The sequence below is a fragment of the Lissotriton helveticus genome, chromosome 7, assembly GCF_964261635.1.
Source record: "Lissotriton helveticus chromosome 7, aLisHel1.1, whole genome shotgun sequence".
NCBI classification, from domain to species: Eukaryota; Metazoa; Chordata; class Amphibia; order Caudata; family Salamandridae; genus Lissotriton; species Lissotriton helveticus.
The window spans coordinates 1,580,806,635-1,580,834,431 of record NC_136068.1 but is presented as its reverse complement, the minus strand read 5'-3'; the positions used below and the strand labels follow the sequence as shown (position 1 = coordinate 1,580,834,431).

Here is a 27,797-nt window from a genome sequence, read left to right as displayed (position 1 = left end):
CGCTAAAATTTGCCTTCATGAAAATGGGTATAAAACCACACTCACCCTTTGACTCCACGGAATGCATGATCCGAGAGATCATTTTTTTACACGTCTTTTTATTGCAAGCAGTACATCAGTGATACAATTGTCACACAAAATAATCTGACAGTGAGTTTACAGATATCATTTTGTAATCGGAGAAGATACAACAACAATGATGGGCGACCGCCCCGCCTGTCTCCTGCCTCCCACCCCCTCCCCCACAGCCCTCGTTAAGCTTGCCAATGTCCCCAGATCTTTTTCCATTTCTTTGGAAATCCTCTACTATGATATAGAGTGCGCTCTGCCACTAGTCCAGATCAGTTTGCCAGTCCACCATCTGCGGCAGAGCCCGGGCCTCCCAGCCCTAGTTATGTTGCATTTTGCCACCACTGCAACCAATGCCAACCAAATCTTGGTATACCTGGGCCTCGCTTCATCCCAGGGAATCATCATCAGAAACCCCTTTGGCGCCGGGGGAACCTCCACCCGGCCACCTCTGCCATGACTCTCCTAATTGTACCTCAGTATTTCTTTGTCTCCAGACATCCCCACAAAAGAGGATAGAATGGTCTTTACTGTCCACACTCCCTGTGACACAGGGATGACTCCCCAGGTGATACAACAACTCACAAGAGCAACATGTTCGATGAAAGACCTTCAACTGGATCATTCGGAAATGGGAACTTATTTGCCACTTCTCTTGGGCCCTGTAGAACCTCTACCCATTTTTCATCATCTCATAGGCCCACGTCACCCTCCCATGCCCAAGTATTTTGTTGCCTACCGCCAGATTTTCTGGATGCGTTGCAGCCGTCTCAGGAGCTTTTCCAAACTTCCTGCGTAGCGGGCGTTTCCGTAGTCCAACCTGCTGGTGATGAGGGCCTGGGTGACTGTTCTTCTCGTTTCGGTGGGGATCCACTTGTAGTTCCTGCCGAGCATGCAGATGGTGTTCAAGCAGGAGGAGGAGACGGCGTTGGCCTGCTTAGTCATGGAGAGGGTGGAGTCGAGGATGACCCCTAGGTTGCGTGCTTGGTCGGTGGGTGTTGGGGCTGTTCCTAGTGTTGTCGGCCACCAGGCGTCATCCCAGGCTGAAGAGGTGGATCCGATGGATGATGAGGACCTCCTCTTGTCCGAGTTCAGCTTCAGTCGGCTGTTCCTCATCCATTCGGCGACGGCCTTTATTCCTTCGTGGAGCTAGGTTTTGGCGGTGTGAGGGTCTTTGGTGAGGGAGAGGATCAGCTGGGTGTCATCGGCGTAGGAGATAATGTTAAGATCGTGCTGTCGGGCGACGTAGGCGAGGGGTGCCATGTAGATGTTGAACAGCGTCTGGCTGAGAAATGAGCCCTAGGGTATGCCGCAGATGATCTCGGTGGCCTTGGAGCGGAAGGGGGGAGGCGGATGCTCTGTGTTCTGCCGGAGAGGAAGGATGTGGTCCAGTCCAGGGACTTCTCTTGGATCCCGGCGTTGTGTAGGCGTGTTCGTAGTGTGCGGTGGCAGACCATGTCGAAGGCGGCTGACAGGTCCAGGAGGATGAGGGCTGCGGTTTCTCCGTTGTCTAGCAGGGTCCTGATGTCATCGGTGGCGGCGATGAAGGCGGTTTCGGTGCTATGGTGGCTGCGGAATCCGGAGTGGGACAGGTCCAGGATGCTGTTCTCCTTGAGGTAGCGGGTCAGTTGTTTGTTGATGGTTTCCTCGATGACCTTCGTCGGGAACGGGAGCAGGGAGATGGGCCGGAAGTTCATGAGGTCCTTGGGGTCAGCCTTGGGTTTCTTGAGTAAGGCGTTCATTTCGGCGTGCTTCCAGATTTCCGGGAAGGTTGTTGTCTCGAAGGAGATGTTGATTACTTTCCGGAGATGGAGTGCGATGGCTGTGCTGGCTCTGTTGAAGATGTGGTGGGGGCATGGGTCTAACGGTGAACCGGAGTGGATGGTGTTCATGATCTTGCTTGTGTCCTTGTCGTTGATGCTGGTCCAGGAGAGCAGGCGGTTGGTGCAGGAGGTGGTAGAGGGGGCGGAGGTCTCAGTGGTTGTCGGGGCGGTCGTGATGTTGAAGCTGTTGCGGATGCCGGCGATCTTGTGGTGGAAGATGGTGGCCAGCGAGTTGCACAGGTCTTGCGAAGGTGGGACGTCGTTGGTGTTGTAGCAGGGGTTGGAGAGTTCCTTCATGATGTTGAAGAGCTCTTTGCTGTTGTGTGCGTTGTTATCTAGGCAGTCTTTGAATGAGGTCCTTTTGGCGGATCTGATGAGGTGATGGTGTCTGCGGGTGGCGTTCTTGTGGGCTGCGTAGCTGTCCGGTGTTCGTTCGTGGAGCCAGTTCTTCTCCCGCTTTTGGCATGTTCGTTTGGAGGCCTGGAGGTGTTTGGTGAACCAGGTGGCTTTCTTGCTGGTGTGGCTGTTGGAGGGTGTTTTGAGCGGGGCGAGGGTGTTGGCGCAGTCGTCGATCCACTGTCTGAGGTTGCAGGCGGCGGTGTCCGGGTCGGTGGGGTCGGCGGGTGGGTTCTAGGCGAGGGTGGTGGTTAGTTGGTCTTCGGTGACTTTGCTCCAGCAGCGGCAAGGCATCTGTTGGGTGCGGTGGTGCGTGGTGGGCTTCTTGAAGGTGAAGTGGTTGCAGTGATGGTCGGTCCAGTGGGGTTAGGTGGTGTGGTTGAAGGAAACGTGGGGCTTGCGGAGATGATGGGGTCAAGCGTGTGGCCGGCGGCCTGGGTGGGTGTTGTCACGAGCTGTCTGAGTCCGAGGTTGGCGAGGTTGTCGATCAGGGTGATGGAGTTGATGTTGTTGTTGTTCTAGAGGTGGAAGTTCAGGTCCCCCAGGAGGATGTAGCCCGTGGGGCGAGTGCGTGTGTGCTGATGAAAACGGCGATGGAGTCGCTGAACTGTGGTCGGGGTCCGGGGGCTCAGTAGACCAGGGTTCCTCTGAGGGTGGTGTTGGGGTCGGTGTGGATCTGGAAGTGCAGGTGTTCAGCGGTGCTGAGGGTGTCGTCGATGTTGGTCGAGTCTCTGAGGGTGTTCTTGTGGACGATGGCGATTCCTCCTCCTACTCCGTTGGTGCGGTCCCTGCGGGTGATCTTATAGTCTTCTGCTATGGCGATGTCGGGAGCTGAGATGGGGTTCAGCCAGGTCTCCATCAGGAAGGCGACATCTGGGTAGGTTGAGTCGAGAAGGTCCCAGAGTTCAATGGCGTGTTTGCGGGCGGAGCGGGTGTTGAGGAGGATGCATCTGAGGTAGTTGGGTTCTTTCCTGGGCGGAGGTTTGGCGGGGCGGATGCTGGTGAAGCTGTAGTTCAGGCAGGTGAAGGGTCCTTAGGTGAGCTTTGGGGTGGCCCGGAAGCAGGTGTGTTCTCGTCCAGGGTTGAGTGCGTGGAGGGCGCTGGCATCGTAGCGCAGTCGGGCGTCGTGGTGTTCGCGGAGTCCAGGGGTTCTGGCACTGGGAGTGGTCCAGGCGCGGACGGGCGCGGACGGGCGCAGACGGGCTTGCCTGTGGCGCACCTATGGCGTGGCGCGGCCGCGCAGTGGCCGCCATAAGAAGGGGAGGTGGGAGGGAGGAGCAGCTGGGAAGCAGGCGAATTGGAGCGCGGGGCGGGCCGCGGGGAGAGAGCGGTGGGAATGGGCGGGCAGAAAGGAATGGGCAGCAATGGAGAGGGAGCAGGATGGCACAGATGGGAGGGGGGAGGAACGACCAACAGAGAACTAAGGCACAAAAGAGCTTAAAAGCAAAAAAAGAATTACAAAGTACGAAGACCTATGGTGACTGTAAAAGCACAGATTACAGTAACGTAGAACAGCCCTACCACGAGCAGGAGCTGGGAGGGCCTCGAACCCCTTGGCAGCAGCAGCGGCAGCAGGCAAGGGCATGGGCACACAGGTGGAGCAGTGCGGTGTGGGGAGCGACCTACCAAGGGTCAAGGCTCATCGACGTATCACGCCTGTCTAGCAACACCAGCAGTTTACTGGCTTTGTCCCCTATCTAATATATTCTGTACTGTGAGGCCCGGGCCAGGGACCTGGCACCATCCTCTAGAAGCTCCCTCAACTTTTTCTGGCAGAGGCGGTGTGTCACCTCTCCAGGCGTTCCATTCTCTCTCTCCGCTAGGGCATCCAAATTCAGAATGTCACTCTCAAGGGCCGTGCATTTCAGTTTCTTTTCTTTTTTGGAGGCCCCAATTTGAGCTTGGACAGGGCCTCTGCGTAAAGACTTAAACACCTCCCATATTGTCATCCCCGAGTCCACTGATCCCATGTTCTCTGCAAAGAATTGGTTGGCGCATTTCCAGACACTAGGCCTAAAGTTTGTATCTCGAAGGTACCACTGGTCAATCTGCGGGGGCAGGACAAAGGCTTGCAGAGGCCACTCTAAAGTGGCCTCCACCGGGGAATGTTTGGATATCCCTTGGACTACATGTTTGGCTTACTTGAACTGACCAACCATGTGGGTTTGTGTGAACAAGTAGTCTAATCGTGTGAGGCTGCCATTCGCCGAGGACAAATGAGTGTACTGTCTGAGATCAGGGTGGTGATGCCACCAGATTTCCCCTGGCTGAAAGGAAGTCTCCAAGTGCCCCAACCCTCCTCCCAGAATTTCTAACTTAATTGAAAGACCGTTGTTCATATCACCCCCAGGATGATAATAATTTTTAAATGTTCCGACCGTAATCGAGAATACACAAATTATATGATTATCAGCACACAAGATCAGCATTCCCAGACACATGATACTAACAAAATGAAGGTATTTTCACATGTTACTAAAATACAAATAAGAGTATAACCACCAAAATATATACGGGGTTGGTGCGCTTGATGGGCCATATTCACGGTGAGTGCAAGACAATAATAGCAAATGCTCTCTCTACAAAAATCATTCTCTTTTTAACTGTTGGTCTATCTTGATACCTATGTAGTTTTAATGAAGAATAGATTGCGAATACGAATACAGAAGGTATCAAATGATCTTACACCAAAAAAAGAATGCGCACTTGCATATCACATGAGCTGATACCACAAAATTAAAAATGATAAGCAGTTTCATATGTACGATGCTCCAGGATATCTAGGAGCCGTAGGAAGTGAATTACTTACCTGGCTCAACAAAAAACAATGACCTACCTAATCTGTCTTTTAAATTCAACTCTCTCCCTATCATTTTATTTTACAGGACAGGTTACAAGAAGTACTGTCTTCACTAACAGTGGGGTTTTTGTAAGTATTCACTGCATATCACCCCGCACTAGCATGCTTTAGCATGCATGCAAACTTTACATATTCTTTGGTCCTGAAGAAAGCCAATCTGACCCTGAAAATCACAAAAAAATTTGGCTGAAACATGTCAACCACATCGAGGATAAGTGGAAGCAATTTAATATCGCACAACTATCCACCACTATATTTTTAATATTGACCAAGAGTCCTAGAAAAACAATCACAACTTGTGGAAAGGAGTCTCTAGCCAATGTTATTGTATACCTCACGCTGACACACATACAGCCACAAAATCACTTTGTCAAAAAACCCAGCTCTGCAGTAGTCAAGCATCGCAGCACACTCTGGAAGCACTCGACAACCAGGGTGGGAACCCAAGGATGAAGCATGTCACCTACTAGGTAGGTGAGTGAGGGTTCTTCTAAAAACACCTTGGACCAGATGTAGGAAGCCTAATACCGGTCGGTAACGGCCGAAATTACCGAATTTCGTCCGTTACCGACCGGTATTAGGCTTTTCTGATGTAGGGGCCTAATCTAAGGATTCGGTACCGAATCGGTAATTTAAGGAATCTGTAAATTACCGAATTCTTAAATACCGATTCAGTATATTACCGAATTCCTAATGTAGAGAGCACTTAAATGAGTGCTTGTCCCATGTTATGATTCGTTATTTACCACCTACTACAAGTTGGTGGTAAATAACGAAAACCCCCAAAAAAGCAATTTCATGCAAATTATTTCAATGCCATGTGGCAGACATACATGCCCTTAGGGCATGTATGTGTCCCACATGTGCACCCATACACAATTGAGGGGTGCAACAGGTAGTCAAAGTGATACCCTGCCACCCTTCAATGTTTTCCCCCTTTTACGGAATCGGTATTTACCGATTCGGTAATTCCCATTCATTCCTATGGGCCTCCAGGTCCATAGGAATGAATGGGGAATACCGAATCGGTAAATACCGATTCGGTAAATACAGAATCTTAACGATTCGGTAATACTTACCGAATTTTTCCCTACATAACATTTACCGATTTTAAAATACCGAATCGGTAAAATTCGGTATTTTAGAATCGGTATATGTCCCTCGCCTACATCTGTCCCCTTGTGTTTTCTAAACCAATGACGCTTTGGAGGAAAAAAAATTAGGTTGTTGTAAAGACATCAATAATGTAGGTAGAAGGAGGAGCCAAGCTCGCGTCCGAGATGGCCGCGTTTTAGCTCGGCTCCGTTCGCTTTCCTGTCTGGAACGCCTATCCTGTGTTTTATCCTGCCCCGGGAAGTATTCTTTGATGGACTATGGAACTACGACATTTCACAGGTCCTTACCGTTTGTTCCGTTTGTTCCTGGGTGCCGCGGATCCTGAGCTGCGCCCTTGTCTGCTTCGGGGCCTCCGGAGCGAGCGGGCATGACCCTCCTTGGCGGCGCCCGGGCGGGACGGTGCGCTGTGGCCGGCCCTTGGTGGCGGTGTGGGTTCGGTCGGTGAGGCCGATGTGCACTTAGACCGGTGACGGCTATCCGGGCCTGGTCCGACGATCCTGCGGCCTGGTGTTGGGGCGCTGCCTTCCATGGACGGGGTTGACCGTGTATGTGGCTCGTCTCTCCTTTGTTCTCCGGTCCGGCCATTTTGAGTCCCTCCGCCCGGACTCGGAGAACGGAGCCAGTGGCGTGTGGGGAGCCGGCGACCCGCCTTCTTCTGGTGGCCCCCCTTCCTGCTCTGGTGGTGCCTCTGCTGGTGATCGGCTGTATCCTGTTTGCCCCGCTGGTGTCCGGACGGGGGTCGGAGTTTGCCGCGGCTCCGCCGGGCTTCTAAAATGGAGGCCGGCCCCATGTCTCTCGGCCTGGCCGAGAATGGCGACGCTGGTCCGCCGCATGGCACGTTTGCTGAATACCGTAAAGGTGAGCCTACGCTTGGCGACATCCTCGCCGCCTTGCGCTCCTTGGAGGCTCCCATGGCCGCACCTATCATTGACCTGGCGGAGGATCATTTTGCCGGGCCTGCTGGGCCCCACTTGGTGGGTGCGGCTTCATCTCTGTTGTGTGCTGCTGGAACTTTCCTGGAGGTCGTGGGCCCGGCGGCTGTCGTTGGTGTGGATGTACGGATGTCTGCTGCCCTTCTTCATCCTGTACTCCCCCCTGTGCAGGGGGTCCGCCGGCCAGGTCCCGCCCGGACCGGCCTCGTTGGATCTCCCTGTCCTTTTTTGCCTCGAATGGCCGAACGAAGATCCTGTGATTGCTCCGCCGGATCGGCTTTCCTCATATTGTCGCCGGAACTGTGCCTGCATTGCCTGAAGTGGTTGCCATTCTATCCTGTTCATTTGGGTCGCACTCGATATGACTTGTATGGATTGCCGATCGGACTCCCTGTTATTCACCTCCTGTTCCACATGATCTGGTTCCTTGTGCGTTGGACGACTACAGCTTGGGATAAACAGGGACAGGGTTGAGATGAACTTGCCTCGGTGGACTATTATCTTGCGGTATGGTCGGATGATCCGTTTGTGACTGTATGACTATGTTCGATTCTCCTTCATGTTCCTGGACTTTATCCTTGTGCTTACTATCTTCCAGTGGGCTCTGAATATTTTCGGACGGGGAGGTGGGAGCTGATGGGGTTTTGATTATATGGCTCCTCTCCCGTTGTTACTTCCCTGTTTTCCCTTCTTCTTTTTGTCTTTGCGGTTCTTTCTTACTTTATCTCTTCTATATTTCGGGTTCTGATTAGGGCGACAGGCACGCTGCCGGGGGGTAGGCCATAGCCTTCTGCAGGGGTGCAGGGTGGGATGTGAGGGGTGGGGGGGGGTCTGTCGTATTGTTTTTTCCCCTTATTATTTTTGGTTCTATGGCTCTTGTGTATCCCCTTTTTCGAGACGCGGTGTCGGCATGTGGCCCCCTGGGGTGTTTTTTGCTAGCATGGGCCTTCTGGTATTTCTGCCGTCACGATTTGCTACGCATTCATTCCTCCTGTTACCGCTAGTTCCATGTGCCGGTCTAATCTTGAGTGCTTTGTTAGCCGTGGGGCGCGTGCAGTGATGCTGCGTTCTTACTTCTCCCCCCCTTTTTTCCTATATTCTTTCCCCCCCCTTCTTTCCCCTTTCCCCCCCCCTTTTTCTTTCCTTCCCTGGGTTGTTGTAACAGAGGGCTCTTTGTTTTGTAAGCTTAATTTTAGTTTTGTGTATTATTGTGTGTTCTCGTAGTGGTGGGAGGGCGCCGGGCAGCGGTTGCAATTGCTTATCGTGGTGAGACTCACGTTCTGCCTTTACCAAAATGTGACTGTTCTTTTTGATTTTTCCTGTGTTCGATATTTCTGCTTGCTCGCGGCCCACCACGGCCCTCTGGACTTTACGGCTTGCCGTTATTCTGCGACACCCTTTCTTCTATTATAAAATCAACCTTCTCTCATCCTGTTCATGGTGGTTGCTCGGTGGCTTTTCGCCTTTGCTTCTTGTATGGACTGTTGTGATATCCTCTTGGAGCTTCTGTACTGCCTGATATGTTTCTTTCATTGTGGTGGCCGGCCCGATGGGTTGTAGGCCCGTATTTGTGAGCGCTTTCTGTACAATAAAGGTTTTTAAAAAAAAAAAATAATAATGTAGGTAGAAGACTCGTTCTAGTGTTGTTGAATATGATTATGCTGTTAACCAATGGTGAGAGTGGGCAGGCTAAAAGCTCCTTCTAAGGTTTTTTTTAAAAAACACAACAGATCGTCACCGTAGCGACAGAGCATGCGTGCTGCAGGCTCGGCCTAAAAACAACTTTATGCAAATGGCACTGCACTGACGCAGCTACAGGGACGATTGATGGAAGTGCAAGACAACAATGGACTTGAAAACAGGCGCACTACCTGTTATTTCCCACAGGACTGGCATTCTGACTCTGCTTTGTGGGGGTAAGAACGACAGCACCAAAATATGTTGTTTGGAAACCCTCTGGTGTAAACGAGGTGCATTGGCTCTCTGTGTATCAGGGTCCAAGACACCTCTCATTGTGCAACAAAGCCCGAAGACGCATTTCTGGTGTGCCAGAGTCCTCTACTATTAGATGCCTTGTTTTATTCTACACAAAACGTACATTTACATCTTTTTGTGAAAGAAGTTGTAGTGGTAGCCTAGCGTTTATGCACTTAATTCTTCATTAGTGTTTAGTCCTTTATGTGCCTCGCAACAGCGTCTCGTGTAATGTTATGTAATGTTTACTTTTGTAACGTACCTTGTTTCTCTATGGCATCCAATCCTCAATTCAGCAGTTGCGATTTGGATGCTCAGGAGGGTAGATCCACGGGACGTGGGCTCCGGTAAATATTCAATTAATGTAGATTTTACCTGAACTTTGACTGCTTTCATAGTGGATCTTTGTACTTAACATATTTGGCGATGACTGATGAACCTGCAGAGGCCCATCGTCTTATTTTTGCCCACATTTCTGCTGTTTTCGTCCTACTTTCCCGCTGCTCGGCACTTCCACCCAGTGACAGACCCTGCCAGACATTCATTCAGAAGAGCGCTCTCAGCCGCAGTAAGTTAGTTTTGGATCATTTTGGGCACGTTCCTGCCCGTACGTTCGTCTATTCAGAATGAGGTGCATGCGCACCTGTTGCTCTTCACCCGACACTCGGCAGGGAGTCAAAAATTAGCTAGCATTCGCGCCAAGAATTTTCAATTCTATTAAGGGCACGGAGGCGAGGATTATGCTTCTCTTTCTTATGTTTGCTACTCACAGCAGCCAATGAAAAACGTTTTGTATGCAAATAAAACTACATTTCCCATGATGCTTGTACATACATCACATCCTGTATAGCCCAATAAGAGCTGCTGTACCCTGTGTCTCCTCCTCTTTCTTTGCTCGAACTTATACAGTCCACACATTAATAAATCCAGTCCAATCCACGGAATAAGAGTCCCAATAAACATCCTTCAACATGGAAGAACCATCTTCAAACTGGAAAGATTACGTCTTCTAAGCCAGAAGAACACCTGCTCCTTCATCTTTACTCGAAGCTGGAAGAACCCTCTTCAAGCTGGAAAGTTTACGTCTTCTAAGCCAGAAGAACACCTGCTCCTTCTTCGTTACTCGAAGCTGAAAGGAATGAGACAGGAAAACCCGTAACTTCTGCTGATACAGAGTATCAAGTACATGCGGGTGGGTAATTATTACAATACTGTAATAAACCGGGTGGGATAATCCTCACCTCCGTGTCCTTAATAGAATTGAAAATTCTTGGCGCGAATGCTAGCTAATTTTTGATTCTATTACAGGACAGGAGGCTTCAGATTATGCTAGTTTAACGCTTATCCACACAACTACAGTCTTAAATCTCCCACCGGTACATAATATACTGTTTAAATGTATTCTGAGAAAATCAATCATTAGAATTGAAACTTGTTAAACAATGAGAATCATCAAAACACGAATGATAAGTATGGTTCTTGAACAGACTGCGTCTCACCATTGATTCTGAACACCCATTCCGGCAAAAATGCCCTCAACCATCGGCTATAATAGCCTCGGACCCACATATGAAATGTCAATAATCATCAACAGTAATATGAACAATTATACGCGAAAACCTCAGATAATAAATCCGAGAATCACCGTTGTAATCCTTAAGGAATGGGAAGAAAACACCCAAAAAATGCATTATTTCGAATTCGTGTGACCAGGCACTGTCCACATGCATTCCAGACACTGCTTATAGAGCAAACTTCTTAGAGTAGATACTGTACCTGTAAAACGCGGGCTTGCCTCGCGGTAGGAACATCTAAAGGTGAAATGCCTCGTAACACAGCCTGACCATATTTAATGTCCGGTCGACATACTATTATTTGTCTATTAATCAAAAGAAAAATCACTAGAATTATTCCGGGCTGGGATTTTTTCCCCCACCAAAAAAGAACTTGAAAAAAGGACCCGACGCAAGTTCAGCAACTTGCCCTGGACCGAGAGAGAACCGTAGAAAAACGGCCAAAATGGCCGCTATAAGGTGAAAGCTACTGAATTCCCTGTACATTATTGGTAAATAATTCACAAACTAGAGTAATCAGTCCTCACAAGACTGCCACATGGTGTACATACCAACAAAGTGACCCTCTATTGTCGAATCATATTGCGTGAGTGGAAGGACCCAGAAATACGAAATGGTCGCCCTCAGCGCGTTAGAAAACGTGGAAAGCATTGTAGGTACCGGAAACTTGATCCTAAATAAAAGCAAAGCCGGAATACATACCACCTTGGGAAAAACTGAACTTACCACATTGCCATGTGCAAACCCAGACCCGTGCTTACTAAAGGCAACGAGTAACCTGCGAGCCGTAGCTCCCTGGTGAATTATAAAACCTTTGCCTCGATCTACATGAGTATCGCTGCATTAGAAAAAAGGAAAATTGTAAGGAAAGGCAGGGGACCGAGCCGGCCGTCGCCGATCCAAGGAGCATTGGAATACAAAATGGAGACCTCCATGCGCGAAAATTGCGACCCCAGTCTCTGGAAATACTCTGAATCGGAGGGAACAAAATCCATTCCCTCGACTTTCGTGGGATCAGACCTACATTCTTTTCAGATGGAACTGACGTCCCACTGTAACTGACAAATCAATCCTGCCCCGAAAGGATCTGTGAGGAAGAACTCAAAGGGTTTACAATTACTGACTGTCTCTCGGATGAGATGCCACCCCCAGCCATCTGAAGGTACCCAAGGTACCAGTCCTTTACTGTCCTCTATGCTATAGGAGGTATTCCGCAGTAACCTAAATCTGAGAATTTCGGCAGAATGGCCTGAATCCTGGAACAAGTCCACCAAGAAGGTGCCCTATCTGCCTAGACCCGCTGATAGTTCCCGCAGTCGAGATATTGCGCATGCTGATAGTAAGCCTCAAGAGGTCTGCACGATAAAGAACCCAAATAACAGAAAGATCGAAAAAACAGTTTGATTGACGGTGCCCAACGCACCGCCACTTTGGCACTCACCCGATGGAACTCTTGCACTGATACCATCGGAAACATGTTTCTAGCACTGTAGTTTGGGTCGTACAACAACTGAGTTGCGTAGGATTGAGATAAACCTGGAAACCTAATCTAAGAGTCACAATTGTATGAAGGTTATAACCTGACTTGTCCAGAACATCATAATCCGATGTCTGGAAGTGTGAAGGCTAAGGCCTGTGACTGTGTTAAGATAGACCTATCCCTACGTATATATACCGCTAACTCGAAAGTCAAATAACTTGGTACTCGGAGAGACCTAGAGAGCTGAGAGCTTGGGATAACATACCCAGCATCAACTATCAGAACCGTCACCGAAACAACCGCCAATGAAGGGAAGGAGGAGACCACTAGACGCTCTCCTGAACGCTACATGGAAGAAACTGCAGAATATGATGGGAACATATGCCAGCAAAAAAAAAGTCTACCCATTATAGTTGCAACTAATAACAAATCTGTCCCAGAGGGATCTGTCACAAAAGGCCTACCTGGAACGGATGTCAGGATGCCCAACCTTGAAGGATTTGCGACTCTGGAAGGAGCTGGCGCGAGAGGCGTCCTACCGACGCCTATTGTCGATCGTGGCTGACTACGACTAGGATATTTATTTGCAGCCTGTCTAGTCTGAATAATCCCTTTCTAGTCTAGGTCCCGTCGCACGCCGAAAAGGAAATACAAAATAAAATAAAATAAAAATAAAAATAGAATAAAACAAAATCATGTTCAAGGATTTGTGGTAGAAGAACAATGACGGGCATCAATCAAGCCCTGTAACCCTGAGTCAGGGAATGTCATACCTGGGGCCCTGTTGACCACACAAGAACTTGGAGAACCTGAGTGTCAACATAATTAGTTCAGGAGACTCATGCGCTCCGATCACTTAGTTGTCATCCTCCAATATACATCCCACCAATCACCTTCAAGGGATATCCGTATTCAATATATAGTAGTGCAAAGCACCGCGCAATGGAGGAGTAGAGGGGGAGCCAACCCTGTGCACACTAAAACAGAGAAATGAATAATGTATCGGCTCCTCAGCAAAGCTGTAGTCATTATATCAGCCCAGTGGGCGTCGGAGTCATCATAAAATACAAGGAGCGTGTGCGCACTCCGAGGGCCAGCCTATTGTTATCGCCTGGAGGCTACCAGGACATCTGCTCATGTAAAGCACGAGGCAATGTGACCTCGAAACAAACAGGGGACGCGTGCGACGTGCGTAGGCCAAATCGCTCAAATGAAGCTCAAGTGGGTTACGCACACCGGAGCGTTATGACTCCATAACCGCTCTCGGCTACTAGGGAAAGCCTTTGGCGGAGAAAGCGCGAGACCACGCAATAATCAGAACAACCCTAAGGAAGTGACAGGAATAGTGTTAATTCAGCAATTATAATCATTGAAACACCTAATCTTTGAGCCAAAATCTATACACAAACCACCGTAACTCATTTTGTAACGATTGCAACGCCAGCGCAGTATCGCAGCTCGTGAAGGAGCGTTTGAATCAGTGTGCGGCCAAGCCAGGCCTTGTCATGACGATCAATTGCAGGTCCAACAGGCATGTTGCAGATATCCTCTGCGTGACATTTCCACCCTCACAGGAGATCGCATTGTGGACTCTGGTGGATGAAACCAATAGCGCTAGCGCGTGCACACAAACCATTACAGTACAACAACTGAAAATATTCATCCGATTAATACCAATCTTAAGTGTAATTTAATATAATTTCGTCATTGTGAAAAAAACACAACCTGCAGAACTTTGGGATCGAACCCTGAACCTCTTGGATAATAGTCAAAAGCCTTGCCCCTAGGCCACATGGACTCAGTGCAAACCAATAGGCACGTGAGTCTGAGGGGGTCTGACTCTGTCAATGGGGGAAGGTTACCGATTACAGCGCGGTTGTGAGGACAGCGGGGCACAATTAAGCCTTATTAGGCGCGGTGAATTTACACTGCCGAAAAACCGCCGTTAAGAAAAATACATGGCGACGTGCGCCCCCTAAAGATTTAAATGGGCCATGACAGCAGCACGGCACTCAGAGGCCGCAGGGAGTGCAGCGAAGCCCGAACGGGCCGTTGGTGAAATCCTGAAACTCTGCTCCGGACGGGAACACATCTTAATTATGCGCTCCCAGCGGGAACCCTCTCAATCATCAGTGGGCAATCGGGAAAGTAAAAACGTGCCCGGGGGGTTCCCAGATAACCACATACAATGCTTCAGTGGGAGCCCCCCCACAAAATCACACCGCTCCCAGCGGGAGCTTCTGAAGCCGACAATAACCTGAAAATAATGGCGCCAGCGAGCGCTAATAAAAAAACATGGCATTTTACAAAGAGAAACGTAATGGCCCCTAATACAGCCAATACACATACCGAACACAAGTATGTAACATAGCGCGATATAAGCGCAAACATAATCGACATATAACCAAGATAATTCAACAATCAATTACGATCATCACATAATGTTCAGAGCACTTAACTGTCTGCGTGAGCAGCAAAGAAAGAGGAGGAGACACAGGGTACAGCAGCTCTTATTGGGCTATACAGGATGTGATGTATGTACAAGCATCATGGGAAATGTAGTTTTATTTGCATACAAAACGTTTTTCATTGGCTGCTGTGAGTAGCAAATATAAGAAAGAGAAGCATAATCCGAAGCCTCAGGTCCTGTAATAGAATTCAAACGTTCTCAGATGTGCTGTGGCACTTCTAAATAGCGGCCATCTTGGTTTGGGCAATATTATTGAGTTTTCCATTTGATTATCTTTTAGTCAGCTGTTTCTGGCATCGCGACTGAGTCAACAGACTTTCTGCATTTACCTCATATTTATATTTATATACTTGGATCAAACCATCTTTACGGTACTTATTTTTATTCCTTGTTGAGTCACATTATGTCTGGTATTCAGCAATTTGTCCAGCCCTTTCTTCAAAATCTAGGTAAACCACCTCAATATGGAAAAAATGCTTTTACACTTTTGAAAATTATTTGGTCACTATTGATGTGGAAAAGTTCACATCAAAAATTAAAAAAATGCTATTCTTTATAGTAATTTGGATGATGAGGGTCAGTAAATCTTTGACAACCTACCTGTTTCCATACCATCTGATTGCGATGATTGGAAGGAATTCATGGAGGCAATTACAAGGTTAAAAAACAAATGTATTGAACAACCTACCATACTATTAGAAAAATGTAATTTTAACTAAAGGAAACAGTCTCAGGAAGAGTCCATTGAGTAGTTTGTTTCCACACTCAGACTTCTCGCTGCGAAATGCAAGTTTGGAACCACTTTGGACACTTATATCAGTTATCAAATCGCTTTTGGATACAACTCTAGAAAAATATAGGAACGTTTACTTTCATTTCGTGATTCCACCTTGGGTTGAAGTGAGGGATATGGCTGAAGCTATAGAACGTTCCATTATTTGGAGTAAATGAATCTCAGCTGACCTCAAATCACAGCTTGTGAAAATTCAAGTTTTAGATTCTATTCATGTTTTGTCTTACAGAGGTAAAAACCACAGATTTCCACAGAAAAGGAATGGGACACATTGTTATACATGTGGTTCTAATTCCAATCTTGACAATCATGCTTCCTGTCCAGCTGTTGGGAAAAGGTGCAACAAAATTGGACTTTTTCATAGTGTCTGCAAGAGTGCAGGGGATACTTATCGGATTAGTTCTGTTGATATAGCCTCCGTTACAGAGGACTGTTCACAGGACTTGTCCAGAGTGGTCCTTACACTTAATGTAGACCCTATGGATGTGAAACCTGTGAATGGTTCATTTTGTGATGTACACATTCGTGAAATTAAGCTTGATATGATGGCTGATTCGGGAGCTTCCATCACTATTGTTTCCGATACATTGTATCATTAAATGTGGGCTAAAACTAAACCTTTGAACACTCCTGATGTATTCCCGAAAGCATATGGTGAGCAGGATATAGATATGGCTGATTTCTTTATTGATAGTCTAAAATGCATACGCAGGGAGACAAATACAAAAATTAACTCCCATGCAGCTAAAAAGAGTCTCCGCTAAAATATCCAATCCGTGGTACGACGGGAGTCTCAATGAAGATAGACGAGCCATGCGAATGGCAGAGCGCACTTGGAGAACAGCTCCATCTGCACTGCACCTGAAAACACTGAAGAAAAAGAGAAACGCCTACTTCAGGAAAATAAAGCGCTCAAAAGCAAACTTCTTCAGCCTCCAGCTCGACCAAGCAAAAAAACGACCAAGAAAACTGTTTGAGCTAATCAGAACACAAGCCAAGGAACAACCCCAACCTATCAGCTCTTTTGACAAAGCGCCCTCCTGTGAAGACTTCGCCGCTTTCTTTACACAAAAAACTGACAACATAAAGAGTGATCTCAGCATTGACGCAAGCCTCTACAACACTCCCAACTGCATAACACCCACTGAACTAAAAAACAATGCTACATGGTCATCCTTTGACACCTACTCTGAAGAAGAAATAGGCAAACTGCTCAGCACCTTGAAACCGTCTAATCACCTCACGGATCCCCTCCCTGCCAACGCTGTCAAAGACTTCACCCCATGGCTCCTTCCACTGTGGACTAAAATTATCAACAGCTCGCTACAACAAGGATCCATCCCTGACTCCCTCAAAGTTGGACAAGTCACACCTTTACTAAAGAAACCTACCGCCGACCCTTCTGACCTAAACAACTACCGTCCCATTACCAATATTCCCACTCTCGCCAAACTATTGGAAAAATGTGCACAACTGCAGCTGACTAAACACATTGATCAGTTTGATCTCCTCAACACTCATCAATCAGGCTTCCGAGCAGGACACAGTACTGAAAGTGCTATGACCCACATAATTGATGACGCTCTACAAATGCTAGACCAAAATGATACCTGCCTCCTCATCCTTCTTGATCTCTCATCAGCATTCGACACGTTAAACATGAGAACTTACTCGAACTTTTGAACACAAGAATGGGTCTATCTGGGACTGTTCTCAAGTGGTTCGCCTCCTTCTTACACAATAGGTCGCAGAAATTCAAGAGTAACAACCTAATGTCCTCGCCAATACCTGTTACGTTAGGTGTCCCTCAAGGATCCTCCCTTTCACCAACTTTGTTCAACCTAGTTATGGAACCCCTCACCACCTTGCTACAAGCATCCAATGTACTTTTTCACATGTACGCAGATGACACCCAATTATATCTCAAACTACAATCTCTCAATGACATTTTACTCCTGAACTCAACGATCAGAAGCACCCAATCCTGGCTTGCCAATAATCATCTCAAACTCAATGCTCTGAAAACAGAGTTCCTTTTGATCTCACCTCCCGCGAAGATCTCTACCACCCAAACGTGGCTTAAACAGCTAACTGCACTCAATGTCCTACCCACCATCGTGGACTCAGCAAAATCTCTGGGCATAACTCTCGACTCCAATCTCAACATGCAGCATCATATCAGCAAGGCTACTAAGGGTGCGAACTTCCAAATCAATACACTGAGGAAACTGAAACCCTTCCTACCAGCCAAAGACTTCCAAACTGCGGTACAAGCACTAGTAATCCCGCGAATTGAATACGGCAGCATCGCCCTCTGCGGTCTCCCATTAACCACTACTGCACCCCTAAGAGCCTCTCTAAACGCTGCAGCAAGACTCATCACTGGGTCAAAAATACACTCGCATATCTCCCCTGACTTGAAAGCCCTGAACTGGCTGCCTTTTGAAGCCAGAATACATCTGAAAATCGCCTGCATGACACACAAGGCTGTACACCTGAGCTCCCCCTGATACCTCACTCAGAAGCTGTCAATCTCTGGCGGCTCTAGATACACTAGAGGCACAAACAATCTGCTGCTAAAACCTCGAAGATTCAGGAAGGAAAAACGTATAAGCGCTCTTTCTCAGGAATGGCACCCAGGATCTGGAACTCACTCCCTCCTGAAACAAGGCTCATCTCCTCAATCACACTTTTTAAGAAAGAAGTAAAAGCTCTTCTCATGGCCAAATACACTTGAGCTTTCAACTTGAATCTATAAAGTATCGGCACCGATCTATATTACCCAGCTCGATCCCGATGACTATGTGTTTTTCCTGTATTATTCTGCTAGATCCCTACGAATATGTGTTTTACCTTTATTATTGTTTCACTTACCTGACTATTTACTTGCATTATTGATTCACCTGTACTATTATGTTCCCTCACGTATTCATTCTCTTGTTTGGTATTCCCTGCTCTGTAAAGCGCTCTGATATCTGCAAAGATCTTGATCGCGCTATATAAAACTTTCAAAATAAATAGGCCATGGGCATCAAGCTCCGCTACGCCGGCGGAGTTTTAGGAGTTTTGCCAACTCGGCACTCTGTTGGGAATGAGGAGCTCAGGCAAAAACTCTGACTCCGCGGCAGAGCGCAGGTAGCCCCTGCCTACCCATGCCTAAGAGTAGGAAATAAACACTTACCTTCTCTGGCGCCTCTGGACTGCCCTCCTCCTCGCTGTGGTCTCTTCTCCTCCTCGCCGGTCACAAAACCTAGTTTGTTAGTCTTGGTAGGACTGCGACCAGCAAGAATGGCGGAGAGTGATGTGGAGTAGAGACCACAGGAAGGTGGAGGGCAGCCTGGAGACGCAAAGGCAGGTAAGTGTTTCTTTACTTTTTTTAAATGTATATTGTAGGTGGAGCGAAGTTGCACAGAGTTTTTTTACAACTCTGTGGAACTCCGCGCAATGGCACTTTGCCAACTCCACCCACCCTTAGCAAAAATATATGTTGCTAAAAAGGGGAAACGAATTGTAGGATAACAAGACCTAGCAAGGGTAAATCTTATGCTTGTTCCTGGTTTACCTACTCCAGTCAGGGTGAATGATGTGCAGATAGCATCGACTGACAGCTGTGATGACAGTCTATTATCGCAAGTAATGCATACTTTTGCAGAGGTTTTCACCAACAAAATTGTCAGCATTTACACATTTGAACATGGAATTAAACTTTTAAAAAAATGCCATTCCTATTTTGCACAAGTTTAGACCTGTACCTTTGTCGGTCAGGTCTGAACTGAAAACTTTACTTGGGAAACCAGTTAAAGAAGAGAAAATTGCACAAACAGATTCTTCAGATTGGGTAAGTCCCCTCGTTATAGTAAGAAAAAAGGATGGGGATAGTAGGCTCTGTGCAGACTCGCGCACCCTTAACAAAAATTTGGTGCTTGATTGCCACCTATTGCCCAAGATAAAGGATTTCCTGTCAAACATAAGTGATGCTAAGTTTTTTTTCTTTATTAGACCTTCCCTCCGCATATCACCTGATCATGCTTGCTGCAGATTAGCAAGACCTTACAATGTTTTTCACTCCTATTTGGAGCTTAGAAATTCCTATGGTTTCTTTTTGGTTTTGCGTCTAGAGCGAGTGTGTTTCAGAAAATGATGGATACCATATTAGCTGACATATCAGGTAAACAAGCTTACCAAGATGACATTTTAATCTTTTCAAATACGATTACAGATCTTAAGTACACACTGCATAAAGTGCCTGAGGTATTTAAGGAAATAGGTATCACCCTGAAACCTAAAAAGAGTCATCTACTTAAAGAGGAGACTATTTAGGTCATCATATATCCTGTTGTGGTATACATCCTACATATTTTGGGGTACAGGCCATACAGGCTGTAACTCCTCCTCATGATAAGGACCCCTTGAAATCTTTCCTTTGCATACGTAAATGTTATTCTAAGTTTATTCAAGGATATGCCATGATTGTACAACCTCTTGGAAAATTGTTACAAAAAAAGGTACAGTTTATCTGCATTTAAACCTGACTGCAAATGTATTGTAACTGCTGATGCAAGTTAAGCTGGGATAGGTGCTGTCTCTTCTCAATTTTCGGATAACAGGGAACATACTGTGGCCTTTGCCTTCCGCTCATTGAAAACACCAGAATGACATTACAGCACAATTGAGAGGGAGGCGTTGGCTTGCTCTTGAGCCATTGAAAAGGTTAAAACTTGACTTGGCATGAGTGTAAATCTTTTCACAGACTATAAGCCCTTAATTCACTTACTCAACAATAATGGCTCAGCAAAAGCCTCAGTAAGATTAGTCAGACTACTCTCACGATTACATGAGTATAATTGCAAAACTGACTAGATCCCTGGGGCAAAAACTCGTGGGAAGATTTTATTATAAAGAATGCCTCTCCAGAATGTTGACTCTACTGAGAAGCTTGAGGATGTGGTGGCTACTTTGGAAGATATTTTAAGTACCTCTGATCTGGTTTCACATAAAGAATGGTCGTCTGCTTTTAAAGATGATAATGTTTTATTATTAGTAATGGAATTTGCAGCAGCGGCCGGCACAGGTAAATGCCGTGGGGTAGAGGTGGGTTTGGGGAGAGTCGACAGACGATAGAATAGGTAAAATTAAATAAATAAGTAATACCTATTCCGTCGGCTTCCCCCCCTGCCGTGCCCTGCCCCATCGCACTTACCTGAGCTAGCCACTGCTGAGAATTTGTCAAAAAAAGTTGGCCAAAGGAAAGGTCATTAGATGCCCCATTCAGTCCTTTGTCGCATATGCCAAGTGAACTTTCAATTGTTGATGGAATTCTCTCAGTCAACAATGTCACGGTTCCTCAAACTGCAGTTAGAGCCAAACTCTTTCAAGCTGCTCCCCAGGGTCATCTAGGGGGTAGGAGCCACTTGCAAAAACCTAAAGCAATTTTCTGGTCGCCTGCTTTGGATTCTCAAGTGGCTAATTTGATCTCTTCTTGCAACACTTGTTTACTTTCAGATAAACACTGGCTCACCCATCAAACTCCTTTATACACAGTTTCTTTTCCTGAGGAATCCTGGTCAAAAGTGGCATTAGACTTTGCATGACCTTTTGATTTACTACCCTCAGACAATACATTTTTACTGAGTCTAAGTAGTTTACTTTTCTAAATGGGTGTTCTTTGATTTTGTCCCAGCTGCAAGTACTTCATTTGTTATAAGAATTCCGACAAGATTTTTTAAAATGAAGGACCACTAACAATTTGGTCGCCAACAATGGGACTCACTTTGTCTCTTATCAGATGAACGGATTTGTTCATAATCGTCAAATCAGACATTTGAGGGTGGCGTTGTACTCGCTGACCTTGTATGGACTGGTGGAAAAAAAAATGAACAAGTTCCTAAAAGAAGGGATACAATCGGCCTTGGCTAGTGGGGTTCTGGTAAAGCAGTTTTAGGAAACAAAATATGACTATACTTCCATGACGACATTCCATGATAGGTGTCTCTCCGTTTTGTCTGCTAAGGAAAAGGAATCACAGGTCTGAAGTTTGTCCAGATTGGCTAAAGGACATTATACCTAAAGAAAAAATGTGTCAGTGTGGTATAGCGAAATTGGCAAAAGAAAGGTTTGATGCGGCTCAAATGAAGCATTACATGTTTTATGACAGTACGCATGGTGTAAAAAGCGTTGAATTTAAGCTGAATGATAGGGTTGTGATCAAACAAACTACGAAAGTCAAAAAAAGGTAATCCGTTTTTTCTAGTCCTTTTCAAATTTCCAAAGTTTCAAGTGGTTCAGTTTTAATGAATGGCAGAGGTTGGTGGAGCAAGAGAGCTCTTGTCAGTTTGACTCCTGTACAAGCTCATAAAATTTGTGAGCACAAAGGTCAGGATAAAGAGGACTCGGTTTGTCTTGGAAGGCAATAGCCATTTTCTTGAGGTATCTCATCCTGCTTCTTTAGTTCATAATTCAATATCAAGTATAGACTTGGAGCTCACTGAATCTACTTCAACTGATATTTCAAGTGAAAGTCTTCACTGTACTGGGTGATTTTAACTTTCACCTGGAGATGGTAACTAATCCCGACGAATGAATTGACTGTTCTTGCAGTTTTGGCCATTTCCTGCAAGTGGATGAGTCTACCCACAAGGTTAGTTACACTGTGGATGGGATTTTTTCAAATGATGATTAGAATTTGATAAACCACTTCCTTTGCTATGGTCGGACCATAATGCAGTGTTTTTTAAGTTAATTTGACTCCGGCAAAGCCTCGTGCAGAACTCCTCTGAAGTCCCTATAGCTATCTCCCCCTGGCTCTAGGGTCTCTAAAGGGGAATTGGAGGCCACTCTGAGCAAGCATAGCCCACCTCTGGACCCTGTAATAAATGTATCTTTTAATAATCTTATGAGTTGGATTGACTCTGCTCTGACCCAGCTTGCTCCTGTAAAAACAGCCACCACCCATCTAAAGCAACCTTCTGCACCTTGGTACAACCCCAGAATTAAAGATCCGTAAACAAAAAAAGGAGAGCTGCTGAACATCTATAGAGAAAGGAGTATGATCTTATGATCCAGTAGCTAAAGCTAATTACTCCATTATTTACAAAAAGTATTATACTCAGACTAACATCACAAAAACCCAATTATTTTCTGCAAAAATAAGAACGGCCAAACCCTCCTCATCTGAGCTGTAAAACAATTACCACTCTTACTAACTTCAAACAGGGCTCTGCCTATAGTATTGATCAAAACGGCTGAAACAACTTAGAGGACTTTTTAAAAAACAAAATGGAGTGCATTTATGACGAAATTGCAATGATCTCTTCTACCAAATTTGTACGAGATCTAGATCTTGTTCCCAATAAGAATGCTGTCAATGTTCCAGAGATAACTAAGTCATAGAGCTCAAGGCGTTGTGGGTCCCTAAGTAATTTTTCTCCTCTGATGGAGGACCACGAAATGTGGATCCCCATCTGACCCTTGCCCACCATTTATTTGGCAAATGCTGGCAAATCTAATTGCAATCCAACTCACCAAACTTTTGAATCAGATATTAGAGACAGGATGTTATCCGATAACCTCTCGGCCAATTTCTCAACTGCCTTTTCCGACCAAAATCCTTGAAAAGGCAGTGAAGAAGGAACTTACAACATGGTTTTAGAGCTCATCACTCTACAGAGTCCGTGCTGGCTGTGGCCTCAAAAGAAATCCAAAGAATTCTAGCTGAGACGAGCCAAGCGGCTCTAATTCTTCTTGACATCTCAGTTGTGTTTTATATAGTTTACCATGAGGTTCTTATCAACCGGCTTGAGCTAATCAGTATAGGAGGTGCAGCTCTTGCCCTCCCCAGCTCCTTCCTAACAAACAGAGTACAAGGGGTTGAACTGAATGGCTTTAAATTAAAACAAATTCTCCCTTCCCTGCGGAGTGCCTCAAGGGTCTTACCTGTCCCCAATGCTTTTTACATCTAAATTACTTAGTTTTTGGAGCTTATTCAATCATTTAGCCTATTGGCTGTCTCCTATGCCGATAATACTCAAATTGTAGTATCTATACTGGAAGACGAGGGTCTCACAGCCTTAAACCTTACTCACTGCTCAACACAGGTACCTATTTGGATGCAGAAGAATTTTCTAGAATTGAATATTGAGAAAACTGAAGTGATTCTTTTTGGCAAAAACACTGATTTTTGGAATTCTACTTAGTGGCCAGCAGATTTCACCCGACTACCTACTCCTATTTCCAAGGGAAAAAATATAGGAGTGGTTTTCGAAGATCAGCTCATTTTTTCTGATCAGGTGAACCATACATATCACTTCCTCCTGCTTTTATATTATCAGATTATTGAAAAAAAAATCCATTTATCCATCTGGACCTCCAAAAGACTGCCATGGTTGCTCTTATCCTCTCTAGGATTGCAATGCTTTGTATTTAGCTACGACAAAAAGCTCATTAGCTGAATTACAATCATTGCAAAATGCTGTAGCTCGACTGCTCTTGAAAGTGCCAAAATTCTGTTCCATTACCAAAGAAATACGGGCCCATCCTTGATTACAGGTAATGGACAGGGTTAGATTCAAATCTCTCTGCTTTATTCACAGCGCTCTGTATGAAAAGGGTCCTCATTATCATTGGAGAACCTTATTTTGGTACTGGCCCACTGAGCCTCATGGTCTTCTTCACCCTATCTAATAGAAGTCCCTAAGATAAAGAAATATAGATGGGAGGCAGGAGTTTGTGCTACCTTGGCTGTAAACTCTGAAATTCTCTTTCATTTGTCTCAAGATCTCAATCCAGTCTGTCCTGTTTTAGGAAATTGCTCAAAACTTGGCATTCTGTATCACACTTAAAGTAAGATGAGCAGATGATTTTTACTAGCTGGTTCTGAGGTATGCCGTAAGCACTAAGACACCTGGCATTGGCACGCTTAATAAACGTTTTACTTACTTTACTTACTTACTTACTGTCATCATGATGAGCCTGTTAGTTATACTGAATTCATTAGCGATACTAGGAGCTCTTGCAATACCTCCATGCCCATCAAGTATACAGATTTTTACATGTATTTAATTTTTTTCTGTTTATCTATATATATAAAAACGAATGTATGTCTGTCTGTCTGTCTGTTTGTCCTTCATGCATTACTACACCATTCATCCGATCGCCATGAAACTTTGGGAAGTTGTTGAGTACACTACCGTGAAGGTTTCTGGCATAATTTTTTTTTTAAATATCGGCCCACTAGGGCCCTCATAATCTTTCGAATACTGAATTTTTCCATTTACGGAATACCAGGCGAAGCGACAACGTATAAGTCCATCGATACTGTGATGAAACAAGACGAAGTTGTCAATTACCCAACGGAATTCTTGAATTCACTAGATTTGCCAGATATGCCACCGCACATTTTAACATTGAAAATTGGCGTGCCGATCATTCTTCTCCAAAACATCAATCCACCACGACTTTGCAACGGTACAAGACTTTCGGTGAAAAAGATGATGAACAATGTCATCGAAGCTACAATTTTGAATGGGAAATTCAAGGGGGAAGATGTACTGTTGCCATGTATTCCAATGATCACAACAGATATGCCCATTGAATTCAAACGTTTACAGTTTCCGTTGCGACTCGCTTTTGCAATGACCATCAACAAAGCACAAGGACAATCGCTGCAAGTGTGTGGACTAGATTTGGAGAATCCGTGCTTCTCACATGGACAACTGTATGTGGCCAGCTCACGAGTCGGAAAACCTTCAGATTTATTCATGTACGCTCCAGATGTAAAAACAAAAAATATTGTGTATCCACAAGCACTCGAATAAATAAATAGAATTAAAACGACACTTTGAAATGTTTTCCATATTAAAATGAATAAGGTTTAATAAAAATGACACAATGTAAATTGAATGTTATCATAACGAGTTTCCTTGAATTTCCTTTCTTCTGAGATCGCAGCAATGCGCGACGGGTAAGCTAGTTTATTATAAAAGGAGAAAATTATCTAGTGGTAGACTAGAGTTTATACACTTAGTCCTTCATTAGTGTTAACACCTTTATGTGCTTCGCGACAGCTTCGTGTGTAATGTTATGTAATGTTTATTTTTGTAATGTGTTTTGTTTCTCCCAAGCTCATGCAATGCCTTCCTTCTTCTAGGCATCCAACCCCCATTTTAGCAGTTGTGATTTGGATGGTCAGGAGGCTGGATCGGCAGGACGCGGGCTCCTGTAAATATACAATAAACTTACGTTTTACCTGAACTTGGACCGCTTCCTTGGTGGATCTTTATACACAAAAGACATGCTCACAAACCGTTCCATTGCATAGATTTTGAAACACTGCAGTAAAAAGGGTTCCCGCTATTATTCAAACTGAGGTATCACAACAAGTGCATCAATTCAGTTTATAAGGATGACTGTGTAGGAATTTTATAAGTTGTTGCCAAAGACAGTAATGACGAGTCTCTGGCAGCACCACATCCATAGCCTCTGGTGACTGACCACATTATACAGACGTTACTGAAAGTTACATAGACAACAGGTAGCTATTATACAGTCACAAGTTCTTCACCTAAACTAAAATATAAGCATGTACTTTTCAAATCCTCAGAGGTTGTATACTCACATGAAGTCTTCTCAGTCCCGCAAAGTAAGTATAGGACAGCGTGTATTGTGAAGCATGGCACCAATTCATCTCAACATTGCTTGGTCAGCTTGCATGCTGGGGGTGAATTTATAAGGAGGTCTACAAAAACATTTAAAAAAAGATTTCAGTAAAGAGTGAGCTGGAACAAGGTAGAGTTAAATATTTGAGAATCAAAGAAAGAAGCCAAGATGTGACAAAAAAGGTAAGAAATCCATATAAATGAATGACAGAAGAGAAAAAGCAAAGTTAAGACAATGATTATTCTGGTCAACAATGGGACAGAAAAACAAACTGAAGAATCGAAAGGTAAAGACAGATAGTGCCAGGAAAGAAAAATGAGAGAGAAAAGTAAGGAAGTTAACAGCTAAACACAGTGAAACTGTTTCATTTGACAAATGCCTGAAAACAAATTAGTTTGTTTTCGCGTGATGCTAGTAAATCGTTGCAAGTAGAAGAAATGCCCATGTTTGTGACACATATTGTGTCACAGATCGGAATTTCGAAGTCATAAAAATAAATAGTTGCTGTTTTCTGTAGATGAAAGAACAGTGTGTTTTTACAACACAAGTCGTTTTGTTGTTGTTGTGGTTTCGCCATGAATCCTCTGTGCAGCTTTATCATTTTCCTTCTAATAATATGTTTGGGTTCTTCATAGCCCTCACGCCTTGATATATCTCCGTAAAAGAATAGTTGTCCATCAACTTTAATTTCTGATTTGTGTTTTTGTATCATTAAAGAAGTAATTTTGCTGGGGGGGGCGCTAGAGGGCGCACTGCGGAATGGCTGCCTTCTGATAGAGCTCCGCCGGCCGGGTCCGCAATGCTTAAAAAAAGATCAGCTAGCGGATGCGAAATTGCCCTATGAGGACTGGCGCAGGCATCGGAATGCTTTGGCTCTGATACGAGCGTATTATAGGGCTGTGTTAACGTTGCTGCAGCCGGGAATTTGGAGGTGACAGGAGGGCCGGGACATGCACAAGATGGCGGCGCCCTGATGCGAGGCTCCGTCAATGCGATCACGGTAACGATCTGGGTGTGTAACGCGGCGTGATCTACAAATGGCATTGCGGGACGAACACGGCATATAGCGCTCCTCCAAATGTACTGCAGGGAGGCATCGGAGATGCCGAGAAATGCGGTGCCTATGTTTGGGATGAGGACTGCGGTGTGCTGGCACAAAATGGTGACACGGTCACTAGGGTCTTACGGCATGCTATGCAGCGGCAGATAGCAAATAGAGACGCACTTAAAAGCCTGCTCCCAAATATCGGCGCCACTAATCACAATCCTGCTACTGGTAAAGAGGCTGTGACAGATGGTCCCGTGCACACATATCGGAATTAGACCACCAGCCACACAAATACTGGATCCCGGAGGCGCGAGAGGTCACTACGCAGAGCGCTCAAAAGTGGGGCGTGTGTGGGGTGCGCATTAACAGCCAACCCTGCAGCACATCGTAATTAGGAAGCTATTGAATTGGGCGTACAGAGGATGCTGTAGCCAGTTGAGGAGGTGGATAGCGCACGCAAGGGATCCTGCTGAAAGCGACACTCTTGGCCAAGTGCCTCTATCCTGAGTAAAGATTCTGGTCGTGAACAGATTCCCAAGCTGTGGTCCGGATCATCGTGGACCCCCCCTACAGAACAAACTTGTGAGGTGCTTACATCCGGATGCCTTA

General features: G+C 45.6%; 1 protein-coding gene across 23 annotated transcripts in view; it reads right to left on the bottom strand.

The window, feature by feature from the left end:
- Nucleotides 1-27,797, bottom strand: part of FLT3LG (fms related receptor tyrosine kinase 3 ligand) — a 676,457-nt gene that overhangs the window by 579,771 nt on the left and 68,889 nt on the right. For 22 of the 23 annotated variants that reach the window (XM_078655107.1, XM_078655105.1, XM_078655115.1 and 19 more), the window contains exon 2: nucleotides 26,100-26,219. In XM_078655107.1, coding sequence (XP_078511233.1) covers nucleotides 26,100-26,168 — 69 coding nt within the window. In that variant the 5' untranslated portion in view covers nucleotides 26,169-26,219. Of the gene's footprint in view, nucleotides 1-25,730; nucleotides 25,814-26,099; nucleotides 26,220-27,797 lie in introns of those variants that run through there. The other variant, XM_078655121.1, reaches the window with a different exon arrangement.